This window comes from Dendrobium catenatum, unplaced genomic scaffold, assembly GCF_001605985.2.
Source record: "Dendrobium catenatum unplaced genomic scaffold, ASM160598v2 fragScaff_scaffold_1398, whole genome shotgun sequence".
Taxonomy (NCBI): Eukaryota; Viridiplantae; Streptophyta; class Magnoliopsida; order Asparagales; family Orchidaceae; genus Dendrobium; species Dendrobium catenatum.
The window spans coordinates 1256806-1272408 of NW_021319860.1; the positions used below are offsets into that span (position 1 = coordinate 1256806).

The following is a 15603-nucleotide window of genomic DNA, read 5'->3' on the forward strand; positions in this document are numbered from 1 at the left end:
TGCTATTGCAATTTTCATATTATAAAAAAAATCACAAATTACATAACTCGCAAGCAAGATTTTTACTATGCAGACTTCATTCACCTTCCAAATACTTATGTATTTCACTTAATAATTCTGTAATCTCAGTTGTATTAACAAATCATGAAAGTAACAATTGTTGAGAAGTCAACATATGTACTAACCCTGCCGCTTCTTTGGTTTCCCATTAGCCTCTTGGTTCTTCTTCTTCTTCTTCTTTGCTTCAGAGGTTGTCCACTCATAATTAGGAGGAATAATGAAGGGATCCTGCAAATCCATGGAAGAGTTGCTATGTTCTGGTGATGCTTTAGGTTGGAAGTTATCAGTAGAGTAGGAAGAAATTAACCATTGAGCCCAATTAGCAGAATTTATTACAGGGGATTCCCTCTTAGGGGTTGAAAGTGGTGTGCGGAATACTTCAGAAGTTGTCGATTGTAGTTCTTCAAACTTTGTGAAACTGATCACCACCCTAACTGTTGGGATCACTGGAATAGCAACCTGCAAACAAAATCATTTGGGAGTTCAGCCTAAGCTGACACAGAATCAAGAAAGAAATGAAACGGTACATATTAGCCATTAACAGTAGCAATAGAAGTCTTGTTCATGGTAACGGTTTTTAGTACTTTTCACCATTCATTCATGCTTGGAACTGCAGTTGGTGTCACGTATGATAAAATGCTGATTCTCAGATTTGACCTACGTTATTTCTTTCAGAGCCATGTTAGGCTTTGTTTGGGACGGCATTGTTATTATTTCTTAAAGCAACTTTTCAGTATAAAAATTAAAATTTTTGTAATACTGAAAAGTTGCTTTAAGAAGCAATAGGAAAGCCGTCCCAAACGAAGCTTTAATCCTACCTTTGTACTTAATTGGTACTTCATCAACTCCACAACACTTCTCGAACATCTCAACATGCTCGCTCTGCTTCCCTAACATGAGTACATGATTGCTTCTACAACAATCTAAATAGAAGCAATCCACACTTTATCAATCTAAGTTGGTAAAACATCTTTATAATCCCTATGACGCTTATCTTGTCCAGTTGCTCATACGAGAAACAAATGGTAAGCAAAGACTATAATTAGAATAATAACAAAGACAACTAGTTCTGCGTAAACAAATGTTGGCAAACAAATAAGCGGCTCATCAGTCATCAACTACAATAAATTGCTTATTGGAGTGCAATCGAGTTTAGTCTAGCCCAAGTCACAATTAAATTGAGCTGGAGTAAACTATTTCATCTCGAACTTAGGCTTCATTTGGGACTGCTTTTTTACTGCTTCTTGAAGCAGCTTTTTAATACAAATTTAAATTTTGTACTAAAATTTTTTGTACTTAAAAGCTGCTTCAAGAAGCAGTAAAAAAACCGTCCCAAACAAAACCTTAAGCTCAAACTTGGCTCCCACAAGATTCACCGAGCTTGAAATTAAGGTGACAGCAATCTCGATTGAAAGATTTGAGCCCAAGATGTAGAATTACTCGCTACAGTAATGAAGCTTCTTCTAGGTAGGTTGATGAGTCGTGTACACAAGTGAGATGATTGTACAGCTTTTTTATTAGACAATGAGAAGTTCTTGCCAAGATAGAGCTTGAGTTCAGCATTTAAGATTTATAAGCTCGAGTTCAATTTAGGCCGAACTCAACATTTGAGTCGGCTTACTTAAATGTAATATTGCTTAAATATCCTTATTTATATATTATTAGAGTTGGGTGCCCTAATCCTAATGCTTATTTTTACATTATTAGAATTGTATTGCATTCATTATTCACTCTAGAGGCTAGCGAGTTACAATTTTGTGGGCCTTGTGAGTTACGACTGCTATAAATAAAAGTGTCAATACTTCATTTTCTGTTTCGACTCTCCAAGCTCAAATCTCACCTCACGAGTTTGCTAATGTTGCCATAAAAATGACTCAGAGTGGCTATGCCACAATATATTCTATGTAGAGTGCATGTTTTAAGGAAAGTGTGAAAATGGTTGTGAAAATGTTGTTTCAACTAAAATGGTGGAAAAATTGAACTCAATGCAAGATCATCCAAGACCATAAAAGCTCTCTAGTATGTAGAAAGGAAATGAAATCAAAGTAGTGAAATAATGTTTAATGCAATTTTTCATCAGCAAGGAACTATTGCTGACCCCTACACATCAAAATACGTGAGAAGGTGTAAAAACCGAGATTTAAGTCACGCAAGCATCGGTGCAATGCGTCACTTGAAGGGAACAACCTCCAATTGTCAAATGGACTATGTCGTTGCAATCATGACGTAAAAATTCGCCTAAGAGGGAAACTCCTCGCAGTCAAATCGGACGAGATCGGTCAAAAAGAAAGACCAACACCCGAAATTGATGCGCGACGTAACTCAAACGATGTCTGATTACAAAACAGACTTCGTCGTTGCGATCGAAACGTTATCAATACCCAAAAGTGAAATAAATTTGTTCAATTAAAGTTGCGCGACGAGATCGGCAGGGATCCCCCAAGCCAATGCGTGCAAATTGAGGAAATTGGCACATGACATGGCCCAAACGACGTTTACTCGTGAAACCGAATTCGCCATTGCCCAAATCTTTTGTTGCAACCGCTGGAATTTTCGGTTTTGCTTCTTTGGCAACCAGGAGTGATTATTTGGGTAGTTTTTATATGGGCTTCATTTTCTAACCACCTCGTGTAATCTTGTACTCATGCCCATGTGTGTTGGTTCCTGATTATTTTGAGTCCGGATTGTGGCTGGATTGTCCCCTTGTTGTGGCCTATTGGGTTTTTTGGTATCTTTTTGTTCAGTTTCTCCTTCTCTTGTTTTGGGTTTGGGTATAGGTATACTTTCCTTTTCTTACCTCCTTTTGTAACCGTTGCTTTTTAATATACCGGCATTGCCCCAAAATTACCCCAAAAAATAAAAATTCTGTATGGAAAACTGAAATCTGCATGGGAATCATAAAGCGGAAATTCCATTTATTGCATGGGAAAACCAAAGGCTGTAGGAAAACAAAAACCAATTGGAAAACCAATGGCTGCAGGGAATCCGAAACCTGTTTGGAGAACACCAAGCAACCATCGAACAAGATAGAAATGGGCTAGCCCAATAAAGAAAAATCAGCAACAAAAATTAAATATCTATTTAGCCATCAAAGAGCAAGTAAACAACTTTATCATAAAGAAAATAAAACTAGCTTTGCCTATATCACTCAATGACTATACTTATGCAGTTTCTTTACCTCCTGATTAAAAATCTCACCTGTTTTAACGTAGCAGATATTTTCACTTAACATCGCCAGACGATGGTAACCTACAGCTGATTGAACTCGGGGCAAGTTCTTCCCAAGGAGGGAATTAATGCAGTCTACTAGAGACAATACATTTAAATATTTTTTGTTTCTATTTCACTTTATTATTACATCTAGTTAATATTGCTTTAATCTAGGATTACTTTCGTTAATTCTCCTGCAGTAAACTTTCATGGTACAGGCATATTAGGCATAACTATATGGCAGAACTTGTATTGGCTTTTGCTTCACCTTTACTTATACACAATTTCTCTTTTCCCTTGCTAGCTCTTTCGTCTTCAACTACATCCTCGGGATTCTACGTCAATAAGCTCAGAAACTCATTCCAGTAATACTTGTGGGTTTGGGGTAAGTAGAAAGACATGAAAATGGGAAGCTCAATGACGAAACATCAAATTAATGGAACCAAAGAAAGCATAATATCAAATTCCAGGGAAATGGAGTATTAATAAAGGATCCATAACAGCATAACAAATACAATTATTAATAAATATAAATGCAAAAAAAAAGAGAGCAAATTAACGTATTGCAAAATCGTTAACTATGAAAACTTAAACATGACAACAAATAATTCTTCTGCATACCTTCACAGGAAACGTGCCACTTGGAAGCTTAGTGGTAAGCAGTTCCCTCAAACGACGTACAGCCTTAACCTTGTTTGCAAGAACATCCAGCAAAGGGAGAAGCTCCTCTGTTTGCAATGGAAAATTAGGAGAAAGCCATAGAACTGGTTTTAAACCCTTGCTATATTCATTCTCTCTTACACTCTCCTTGAGTTGATGACCATTCTCCAAACTTGCAGCAATTTTTTTGGACTCATCTCTACTCCTATCAATAGAATTTTTTTCTTGCTTATATGGCATCTTTGATGAACCCTCCGGGAGATCATTTACCTTCTCTTCACCACAAAGAGATTGCCTTGAAGCTAAATCCTTCTTCTCCAAGCCATGCTTGGGAGCTTTACCATTATTCCAATTTCCAAACCATCCATTCCGCTCTTTATTTACATCACTACATCCCCCATTACGAGTAGGAGTCATATCAACAACCGGGCCCTGATCATTTTGTTGAGTGAAATAACCAGAATCTGAAGTTTCCATCTTTAAAGCTGCCTCCAATTTGTTCCTCTCTCCCTCAGTAAGCTCATCACCAAACCCAACATCCTCTCCATCATTCTTAACAGCGAATAGCTCGTCATCAGTCATGGCACCAGGAACCCGCCGTGACCTTATACTAACAACTACATGATGCATGTTGTAGACCTTAGCTTTCCATGGCCCAACCATCTCCAACCTTTGCTGCTTTCTCCAATTCATCTGTGGAACTAGCACCGTACGGGTAACATCAAGCCCTGGTCGAAGAACATTGGTTCTAAACAGAGCTGCAACCTCCTGTTGCAAGTCAGCATCAGAAACCAAGTCCCCTGCTCCATCCAAAGCATCGAGAACCTCCTTATCCTTATGCGAGATTAAGTACAACCTAGCAGGCTTTACCTTCCCATCAACCGAACCTGCTCCCAAAAACAAAACGCTCTGCTCGGCTCGCTTAATCTTCAAACCATCGAAGCCGGAAAGCGTCATATCTGCTCTCAGATTCGATCCCCGCTTCCATATCTTGTAGGTATCAGATGGAGCAATTCTTGATATGAAAGGGATCACGGAGCTCTCGAAATGGAAATTGATCTCCATATAGAAATCTCTCATCCGATTCATGGCAGCCACAATGCGTGGCATTCGGCGACACCACTTGACCCAGGCTAAGGCCTGGTAATGCTGAACAATGATTTTTGCGATTTGTTCCTCTCGAGCACAGATGGCTTCTTGAAGAGGGCTCCATCCCTGCATGTTTTGGAGGCTAGAATCCGCTCCGGCGGCCATGAGCATCTCAACGGCGGTGGCATCGCCGAGTTTGATGGCGAGGTGGAGAGGGGTTTCACGCTCGTAGACATCGCGGCGATCAATGACAGCTGAAATGGCGTTGGCCTTGTCTTCCTCGGCGATGGATTCGGCCTCGGTTAGGCTTTGAGAAGGCGGGGAGATGCGGGGAATAGCGGCAAGGATTTGCTTTAGGGCAGCATGATCGCGAGTGAGCACGGCTTTGTGCACGGGGCTGTGAAAATACTTTGCAGCGTCGATTGCAGTGATAGGGGAATTGAACGAACGCATTACGAAATTTTTGGAAAATTTTGATTCATCCGATTCTTGACATTCGAGAATTTTCTCAACGAGTTCGTTCCCTGTTCCTCTCTGAGGACACGTTCATGCGTACAGCTACGAGTGAAGGCAATATAAGGAGAAGCGAATCAGAATCCATGGGATTTGCAGAGTTTTACCGGGTTTCTATCAACATTTTGGGATCTGGGGCATCAAACGAATTAAAATCGCAGTTGAAAGATTGGTTAAACGGCCATGGAAGGCGGAAGGAGCGAGGGAAAAGGTTCACAATATTTATTTATTTATTTTTCCTATTGATCAGGCACAATAGTCGGAACTAAGGAACGGCTGAAGGGCGAATTTTTATTAGGTCCTTACTTTTTACTGCGAGGCCCCCGACGATCCGATCCAGACTGGAACCCAATATTGCTATGTTTTAGCTGATTTGTACAGATCAGGGTATTGCTAGGTTTTGCTCGGTATTGCTTGGTAACGAGAAATACTATTCTGTTAAGACCAATACCTAGCAATACCGAGCAATACCCTGGTTTTGCTAGGTATTACTCGGTATTGCTAGGTATTACTCCGTATTGCTTTGTATTGGTTTTGACAGAGCGGTATTTCTCATTATTGTCAAGCAATACCTAGCAATACCGAGCAATACCTAGCAATACACGAACATAGCAATACCGGGTTTCTGTCTCGGCTCAGGCCGTCGGGCCGCGCGGTAAAGAGTAAGAGCACGTGGCGACATTTTATTGGCATCCGGATGTAGAGCTACGTCAGGTGTTCGGACCTAATAAAAATTCCTGAAGGGCAGCCTATGCGGGATTTTGCATATACTCCAGTTTAATTGCATTTGCAGTTTGAGAGCCAATGGGAGATTGACAACCATTCATATCTAAAAGCACTAAGTATTTGAAACAAAAAATTCTAAAGCTTTTTGAGATATTTAGGCCAATTAAAATAAATTCACTCAGACATTATATCTATAAGACTCAAATTAAAATTTTTTTAGTTGATAGTCAAATATCCCAACCAATAAATTAAGGAGAGAGCTAAAAAAATTTCTAGGATTGATATATAATTTGAATGTTATATTTAACAAAATTATGATTAAGATGGTAGTTTGACAAGACAATCCCAATGGTATCTTTTTTTTTTTTTTGGGAAAATTTGGGCATAGCCCGTATATAAATGATAAAAGAGAGTTACAGGTAAAAAACAAGAGCCTCAAAGAAAAAAAGAGGCTGGCCAATTAGGCCCAAAATATGACAGACGCAACCCAAAAAATTAACTGTAGAATGTAAGACCTGCAAAAAGAAGAAAAAAACTCAGCCCAAGATTACAATTCTGCACCAAAAAACCAAAAAGGTCGAAAAATTAAAAGCTTGGACTCAGCATAGATCAAAAAGAAATGCTAAGAGTAGCATTAAAGAGGCAGCAACTAGAATCCTCCTGGTTGCCCGAAGACCATCCAAGGAGGGCCTGAATTGGGAACATCATCGTCCAAGCAGAAAATCCCTCAGGCCGGTCGGAGAGTAGCAACAACAGCTCTTCAAATGTTCAGTGCAACAAGACGAGCCAGAGATACTTAGATTCTCATTACAGCAGCTCCCTGAGTATACCAACATCTTTATTTATTTATTTTTCCTATTGATCAGGCACAATAGTCGGAACTAAGGAACGGCTGAAGGGCGAATTTTTATTAGGTCCGGACACACCTAATCGTGGGTCTACATCGGGAATAAAATATGGTTACGTGCTCTTACTTTTTTCTGCGATGCCCGATGATCCGATCCGGATTGGAACCCAATATTGTTATGTATTAGCTGATTTGTACAGACCAGGGTATTGCTAGGTTTTGCTCGGTATTGCTTGGTAACGAGAAATACTATTCTGTTAAGACCAATACCTAGCAATACCGAGCAATACACCGGTTTTGCTAGGTATTGCTAGGTATTACTCCGTATTGCTTGGTATTGGTTTTGACAGAGCGGTATTTCTCATTATTGTCAAGCAATACCTAACAATACCGAGCAATACCTAGCAATACACGAACATAGCAATACCGGGTTTCCGTCCCGGCTCGGGTCGTCGGGCCGCGCGGTAAAGAGTAAGAGCACGTTGGGACATTTTATTGGCATCCGGATGTAGAGCTACGTCAGGTGTTCGGACCTAATAAAAATTCCTGAAGGGCAGCCTATGCGGGCTTTTGCATTTACGCCAGTTTAATTGCAGTTGCAATTTGAGAGCCAATGGGAGATTGACAACCATTCATATCTCGAAGCACTAAGTATTTGAAACAAAAAATTCTAAAGCTTTTTGAGATATTTAGACCAATTAAAATAAATTCACTCAGACGTTATATGTATAAGACTCAAATTAAAAATCTATTAGTTGATAGTCAAATGTCCCAACCAATAAATTAAGGAGAGAGCTAAAAAAATTTATAGGATTGATATATAATTTGAATGTTATGTTTAACAAAATTATGATTAAGATGGTAGTTTGACAAGACAACCCCAATGGTATTACCTACACGTATTTAAGTCCAAATATGCCTTGATAAAGCACTCTTAGAAATAATTAATAATATCTCAACTCTCAAGGTCAAATGGCCTCAAAATTTTGCAAATTTATTAGAGCAAAAGCGTGTTGCTGATGATATTATTGTTGTTGATAATACTAGAGATGGAGTTCGATGAAAAATTTGAATTATGGAGGTCAACCATAGAGTCTAAAGGTTTCCGTTTGAGTATATCTAAAACTGAATAATTTGATTGTAACTTTAATAGTAAATTAATAATAGATCTGTTTGTGAGATTATGACATTGGGTGATTTAGACATCTCGAGTTGTTCACAGCAATGGTGAAATGAATGGAGATACTTTTGATAAAATTCAAGGTAGATGGTTAAAGTGGAGGAATGTTTGGGCTATTGTGTAGTATCTCTCAAACTTAAGGAAAAAATCTTATAAGATTTTTGTGAGACTTGCAATGCTTTAGGCGCTAAATATTGACCATTAAAGAGAAGAATAAAATAAAGTGTTGCATGGATGAGGATGCTCGGGTGGATGAGTAGCTTTACACTTAAGAATAGAATGTGAAACGTGAATATACATAAAAAGGTTGGAGTAGCTCCAGTGGTAAAAGAGTATAGAGAGTCACTTTAGATAATTTAGTGACTTTAGTGACATAAAACATCAGCCTTCCAATCACTAGATTTATTAGATCTGGTCTATGTTAAGAAAGGTAGAGGTAAACCTAAAAAAGACTTGGTTAAGAAGTATAGAAAATAACTTTTTGTTAGATTTAACTTAGAATTTGACCACCCTTATTTGGACAAGAAAAAAATATTTATGTAGTTGACAACTACACAGTGAAATGTGGAATAAAGAAATATACAAGTGGAATAAAAAAATTGGAAATGGAAGAAATTTTAAGAAATTAACCATCTTGTTCAGTGAAATTTTGGGCACCGACTGAATTTATGGACAATGATGAATGATTGCTCCCACCTCTTTTTTGGTTTGATTATGTGCTTTACACCACAACCACTAGGGGTGCAAATGAGCTGAATCTAGCGCGAGCTATGGGGCGTTTAAGTCTAGCTCAATTGTCAAATATCGAGCTTGAACTCGAGTCAAGCTCAAAAGCAGCTCGCGTTAAAGTTGAGCTCGACTGGTCTCAAGTCAAGCAGCTCGCGAGTCTTTGTCCCAAGGTCCGGTCGTGTTTGCCAGTTCCATCCCGAGGTCTGCTCAAGGTCTTTATGCCGCGTTCGGCAGTTCAGTCCCGATGTCGCATCTTGCCTCTCCGAGGTTTGATCGTGTTCGTTAGTTCCGTCCCGAGGTCCGCTCGAGTTCCCGAGGTCGCATCTCGCTCCGTCTCGAGGTCGCATCACGTGTTCCACAGTACGCTCTGTCCCGAGATCTGCTCGGACTCCGAGTTTTTTTTTTCTGCCCGCCAGAGCTCCAATTTCATTTTCCCGCACACAGTTCCGCAAGCTGCTCGACGTATTCGCGAGTCAAGCTGAGGGTTGTTCGAACTCGAGCTCGATAAGCCGTCGAGCTCGAAATCATGTTCAAGCTCAATTCGAGAGCTCAAAAAACTCGACTCGTTGAGTCTATTACTAAGTCGAGGCCAACGGTTGCACCCGTAACGGCCACCAAATCACCAATGGTGCATCACTAATTGCATTTCATCGTGGATGGGTGATCTTTTTGATATTTTGAATAGCTTTTAAAATTTTTGTCGAGTTATTATCACCATGGCATAATTTTTAACTGCAACTGAGATCTGCTTCTTCTTGGTATCTTTTTTTAGTTATATTTTGACTTATTAATCTCACGTGGTTATTTTTTATGGTCAATGTAAATCGGTCTAAGCCCTCAATCTTCCCCAAAAGGGGAAAAAGAAAAGATAATTCCACTGAGGCGCTCGTTCCTGCGCCGCCACATAGCAGTAAAAAATTTTTTTTTTTTGGGACATTTAGGCCATTTAAGGCAAACTCACACACACAATCCATACACAAAGACTCGAATCTTGGACCTCTTAGTTGGAAGCCTAAGCTCTCAACCAATAGGCCAAGGAGAGTTATGTAGCAGTCAAAAAATTCAGAACCTCGCCCCACACCGTCAACGTGTCACTCTCCCACCTCTCCGTGACACGTGGACCCCCATCCTCTTCCCATGTGTACTCCCCCCGTCTTCCAAACAGCCCTTTTCTCCTCTCACACATAAACACAAACGCCTACCGCTCATACCAATCTACTCCCCACAATCATGCCCACAGTAACAAACAAAGAAAAGAAGAAGAAATGCTGCCCCCTTCGGCGATCACGCAAGGGCTGTATGAAAGGCAAAGGTGGACCTGAGAATCCCTTCTGCTCCTACCGCGGTGTGCGGCAGCGTACGTGGGGTAAGTGGGTGGCCGAGATCCGCATGCCTAACCACGGAGCTCGCCTCTGGCTCGGCACTTTCAACTCCTCCCTCGACGCCGCCCGCGCCTACGACCACGCCGCTCGATCCCTCTACGGCGACTGCGCCTGCCTCAATCTCCCCCACGTCGGCCTCGCAACGGCGAGCATCGGAGAAGAGTCGGGGAAGGAGGAGGAGACGGCGCTATTTGATGGCGGTGCGGGGTTGGATGATCTTGAAGAATATGTGATGCGGCTGCCGAAAGCGGAGGATTTCGGATTGGATGCGTTTCATGATGTCGCAGGACGTTGTGGGGGATTTGGGGACGACGGAGTTGGCGGTGGAAGAGAGGTTGATGAACTTTGAAGTCTTCAGCTTTGTTTGGGACAAACTTTTTTACTGTTTTTAAAATAATTTTTAAAAGCAATAAAAAAATTGTTTCAAATAAAATCTTAATTTTTCTTTTCTTTTAACATGTTTCTTCTATTAGTGTGCTTTATATACTACTTGTAATATGAACAGTTGAACGCTGCTCTCCATAGTTGTAGTTGGAATAGATTTGTTATATATTTTTGGATCTATTGATTTTAAAATGGGCAAATTATTAGGTGCGTATATTGGACGGAGAGAACCGTCCGATTTTCTCTTTGTCTACAGTGAAAGCATAGTCAAAGCTCAACTGCTACAGTAACTACACTTTTATTATAAATAAAGTGAAAATCAGACAGTTCTCTCCGTCCGGTGTTCACGCCTAAGAATTTCTCAGAGGATTGTTGTTGTTTTTTTTGTTAATAATTGGGAAAATTTATGTATCCAAAATATAAGAAGAGGGGGTCATAAAATTTTTTAAATTTACGTTAAAATTAATATCATGAACTGCATTCATCTCAATACGAATAAAAATTTTAAATATATTCTAATGATTTTTGTATATATAATATATCTTAAGGCATTTAATGCTTACTTGTATGATCTGCCTTAACAGTCTTTAAATTGCTTACAACCTCATTATTAGGGGATAAATATTGATAGGTCTTTTTGTTTAACTCAATGTGATAATTCTGTCTACCTGATGCTTCATTAGGGTTTTGGAATTTAGTATAAGTTGAAATTATCATAGTAGGATAAGGAAGGCCTTTCTTCTTTATCAATGAAGCATGATTTATATTATTTTGTTTGAAAGGAATTGAATCAAAAGAACAAAATAGAATGAAATTGCTTCATAAATAATTGAGTTTTATCCCTATTTTTAAATATTTTCCCAGATTCATTTGATAATGATTTCTTTTTAGTGGGATTATAAAATATGATCGATCTTGTTTCTTATATACAATACTTGTTTATGAAGAAATTTTTGGTTTTCTGATTGTGAGGGGATGGATTTTGATGATATCTAATTTTTTTAGGCTTCTTTGAAATGGTTTTAAAATAATAGAATGAAATTGCTTCATAAATAATTGAGTTTTATCCCTATTTTTAAATATTTTCCCAGATTCATTTGATAATGATTTCTTTTTTGGGGGTTATAAAATATGATCCATCTTGTTTCTTATATACAATACTTGTTTATGAAGAAATTTTTGGTTTTTTGATTATGAGGGGGTGGATTTTGATGATAACTAATTTTTTTAGGCTTCTTTGAAATGGCTTTAAAATAACTGTTTAAAATTGTTGCAAATAATAACTTTTTAGTACAAAACTTTTTAGAACCAATGAAAAAATGATGGCTAAATAAAAATTATGATTATAATAGAAAAAAAAAACACAATAATAAAGATATTCAAATAATTGTGACAAATTTTTTTATTATTTTTAAAGCAATCTTTTAATATAAAAATTTTAATTTTGTATTAAAAAGTTATTTTATAAATCTCTGAGACTTTTAAAAATTTTGTACTAAAAAATAGAGTTGCAACTAATTCTCTGAGACTTCCAAAAAATTTGTACTAAAAAATAGAGTTGCAATTAATCTTTTTTTAGTTTAAAAGAATTAATTGAACAGAGGAATAACTATTTATGCGGTAGGAAAAATATTACATAGAAATGATATATATTTTTATATTTATTTTCAAAATAGACTAACATGTAATAAAATACGAATGAATAGCAGCTATTGTCTTTGAGACTTCCAAAGAGATAATAAGATAGTGATCGTAATGAATATAAAAGAGCTTATCTAATATTTTCTTTTACAATAACAGGACAGAGAATTAATGGCGGGGGCTTACGTGTAAACAAGATAGAGGGGTTAAACACATGCAGCAGATATGTCCTTGACCGGGGGAGGTATTTTTAAGGCACCTGGTGAGGCTGAGTTAATTAGTCCAAGTTGGGATGTAAGTGGGTTTTATTAATTAACTCGTTGACTTCAACATGGTATTTAGATATTGAAAATACGTTAATACGTAAATGATTTCATTAATATTTGTCATCGGCTACAAATACTATCCTTTCTTAGGGGTGATGATCGAAAGATTATAATCAATTCAGTTGATGTGGTCGAAGGACTGTAGTCAGGCGATAAGATTCAGGGGACTGTAGTTAAGCGCAATGATCAAAGGACAGTAGTCGAGAGATGATGATTAAAGGACTGTAATCAGACGATTATGATCAAAGGATTATAGTTGAGTGATGAAGTTGAAGAAAATGTTGCAAGCGGCTGTAGGCAGATGAACCTTAAATTAGGCAATGATGGTTCGAAGATTGTACTCGGGTACGGTGGTCCAAGGATTATAGTTGGTGACTTCGGTTGGAGAATCATAGTTGCCTGACAGTGGTAGAAGGCTTATAGTTGGCTGATAGTTGTTGGAGAACCATGGGCGGACCCCCATTGACTTGAGGGGGGGCAAATGCCCCCCCTCAAAAATTTTTTTTTTTTTTATTTTAGAGGGATTGTTTGGAATATTTTGAGTATTTTTGGTATTTTGCCCCATCTCAAAAAATTTTTTGGCCCTCATTTTATAAATCTTAAGCATCTTTGCCCATCCCCCACAAAAAAAATATATTTTTGCCCACCCTGAAAAAAGATGCTGGATCCGCCACTGTGGAGAACCATAGTTAGGAAACAATAGTTGGAAGGGCCATAATCAATGAGTTGGTTGTAGGATCATAGTCAGACGAATGAGTTCGAGGGACTGTAGTTAGGAAATGAATGTCAGAGGACTGTAATCGAGCAATAGTGGTTGGAAGGATTATGGACGGGCAACAATAATTATAAGAACATAGTTAAGCGATTGTGATAAGAGGATCATAGTAGATGACAATTATCAAAGGAAAATAATTAGGCGAAGGTGGTCGAATGACCCTAGTAAAGTGATAGTTGAAGTGTGACGCCCCAGGCATCCATAGTGAAAGGATTCGTCGACAGTCTTGATCAATCTCCATTCCTGCTCCCTTGCTCGGACCTGAAATTGTTAACCACATATAATGAGCTTAAATAGTCCAGCAGGTCACCAAAGCCTACAACTGAAATCAAAGCACGGCACGAAAGTAATATGCATGTCAATCAATCTAATCATAGCAGTCAGTTGCACATGATCAGTGAATCAATGCAGATACAGAAATCAGTACATAAATAGAAATAGAATCCAAAATCATCAGTAAGAGAATCCGTGAACAGTAGGAAACCTCATAAAGCTCAATAAATCAGTACGTGCATTAAATCTCTACAGTAGTCGTCTTATCTATCACATCAGTCTATCAGTATAGTAAAGTCTTCAATATCACTCACTCAACAAATCATATGCAATCCAATAATCGATATAACGTATTCAGTAAATCACATATCACTTGTTTAGTATCTCAATCAGTAACAGCAGCGTATGTATCAATATCCATAGTGACGACATGAACGATTATGCTATAACAGTGAAATCGAATCAATCATATCAGTAAATCAAGTAATTCCAGTCAATAATATCAATCGGTATAGAATCACATAAAACGATCAAATAAATACATCGTAATAACAGATGAAATCAAATCAATAAAATCATCAAATACAATTGAAATCAATCAATGAAATAAAATCATATAAAAATCAACAAATCAATAATCACTTGCTCGGTGTATCACATGTATCTTGTTCGGTATATCACATGTATCTTGTTCAGTGTATCACGTGCTATAAGATCAGTACAATGAATCAATGTATCAGTGGTATCAGTATCGGTATCGGTATCTGTATCCATGAATCAATACAATATCCATATCCATATCAGTATCAGTATCAATGTTCAGTGACATATACCGTATGCAATATCAATAAAATCGTATAGTAACAGTAAACCCCGTAAATCCGTTAAATCCATTCAATATCGATAAATCAATTCTATATCAATGAATCAATCGATATCAATAAAACAATAAATCCATCAAGAAATCATAAGAACTGTTCTGTACGCATACAATACAATACAATAGTCTTACTTAACAAGTACAATCACTGGCTATTAAGGCGTTTTTCAATGTTAGTATCAATGTTAGTAATCTGTTGGCTCAGTGAAAATAGTCGTCACTCTTGCCCGTCGGTGCAGTAATCTCCTTATAACTCCCTTCGGTAATCACGTTATCAGTAGAGGATATCGCCAAACCCTTTTTAAATGAAAGCCCGTCGGCCCACCATCCCGTACAGGTATCATCTCCAACCAACAGTTCAACCAGGCTTTACTTGTCTTTCAGTAACAATAATAATAATTCAATCATATATCCACATTCGTATGCATATTCAATCATTCAAATCATCAATTCAGAAAATCAGAAGTCGTACGAGAAATCGGCGGCATAACGGCAGTACACGGAATGTACACAGAAATCACAGATTCAGAAATTTACCAAATTACCAGAAATCGAAGAAAACAACATTACAAAGCTTTACTTGTACTGAAGCACTATTTTTCAACAACCAGATAATTTTCTATTCGATAAAAATCGCACAGAACTCAAAATAAATGGTAGAAACTTTACAGAAAATACTCAAATCGTGCAGAATAAGCATCTCAGGAACATATCAAAAGTTGTGCGGTAAAACTTTCGTCAATACAAAATTATGCGCGTTTTTCGGTAACGGAAACACAAATCTGAGCACAGAAATACCAAAACTCGAAATCTTCGAAAACAGAAATAGGATTCGGAGTCCTTACCGCAAGACGAACAAATCTTCTAACAACGACGACGGACGAAAATTGCTCCGCGGCCTCCGAAACTAAGCTTTTCCTTTCTTTCC

The 15603-nt window shown here is 38.0% G+C and overlaps 2 protein-coding genes across 2 annotated transcripts; one reads left to right on the forward strand and one right to left on the reverse strand.

Moving 5' to 3' along the window:
- On the reverse strand, window positions 1-5760 carry LOC110097368 (ankyrin repeat domain-containing protein 13C-B). Its single transcript, XM_020823709.2, has 2 exons — window positions 3892-5760; window positions 1-519 (listed from the first exon to the last, which is right to left on the reverse strand). The coding sequence occupies exons 1-2, from the start codon at window positions 5470-5472 to the stop codon at window positions 181-183; spliced, it is 1920 nt and encodes a 639-aa protein (XP_020679368.1). The 5' UTR covers window positions 5473-5760; the 3' UTR covers window positions 1-180.
- A 4407-nt stretch (window positions 5761-10167) lies between these two features.
- LOC110097366 (dehydration-responsive element-binding protein 2C-like) lies at window positions 10168-10745 on the forward strand. Its single transcript, XM_020823706.2, has one exon. The coding sequence runs from the start codon at window positions 10245-10247 to the stop codon at window positions 10743-10745; it is 501 nt and encodes a 166-aa protein (XP_020679365.1). The 5' UTR covers window positions 10168-10244.
- Window positions 10746-15603: the final 4858 nt, after the last annotated feature.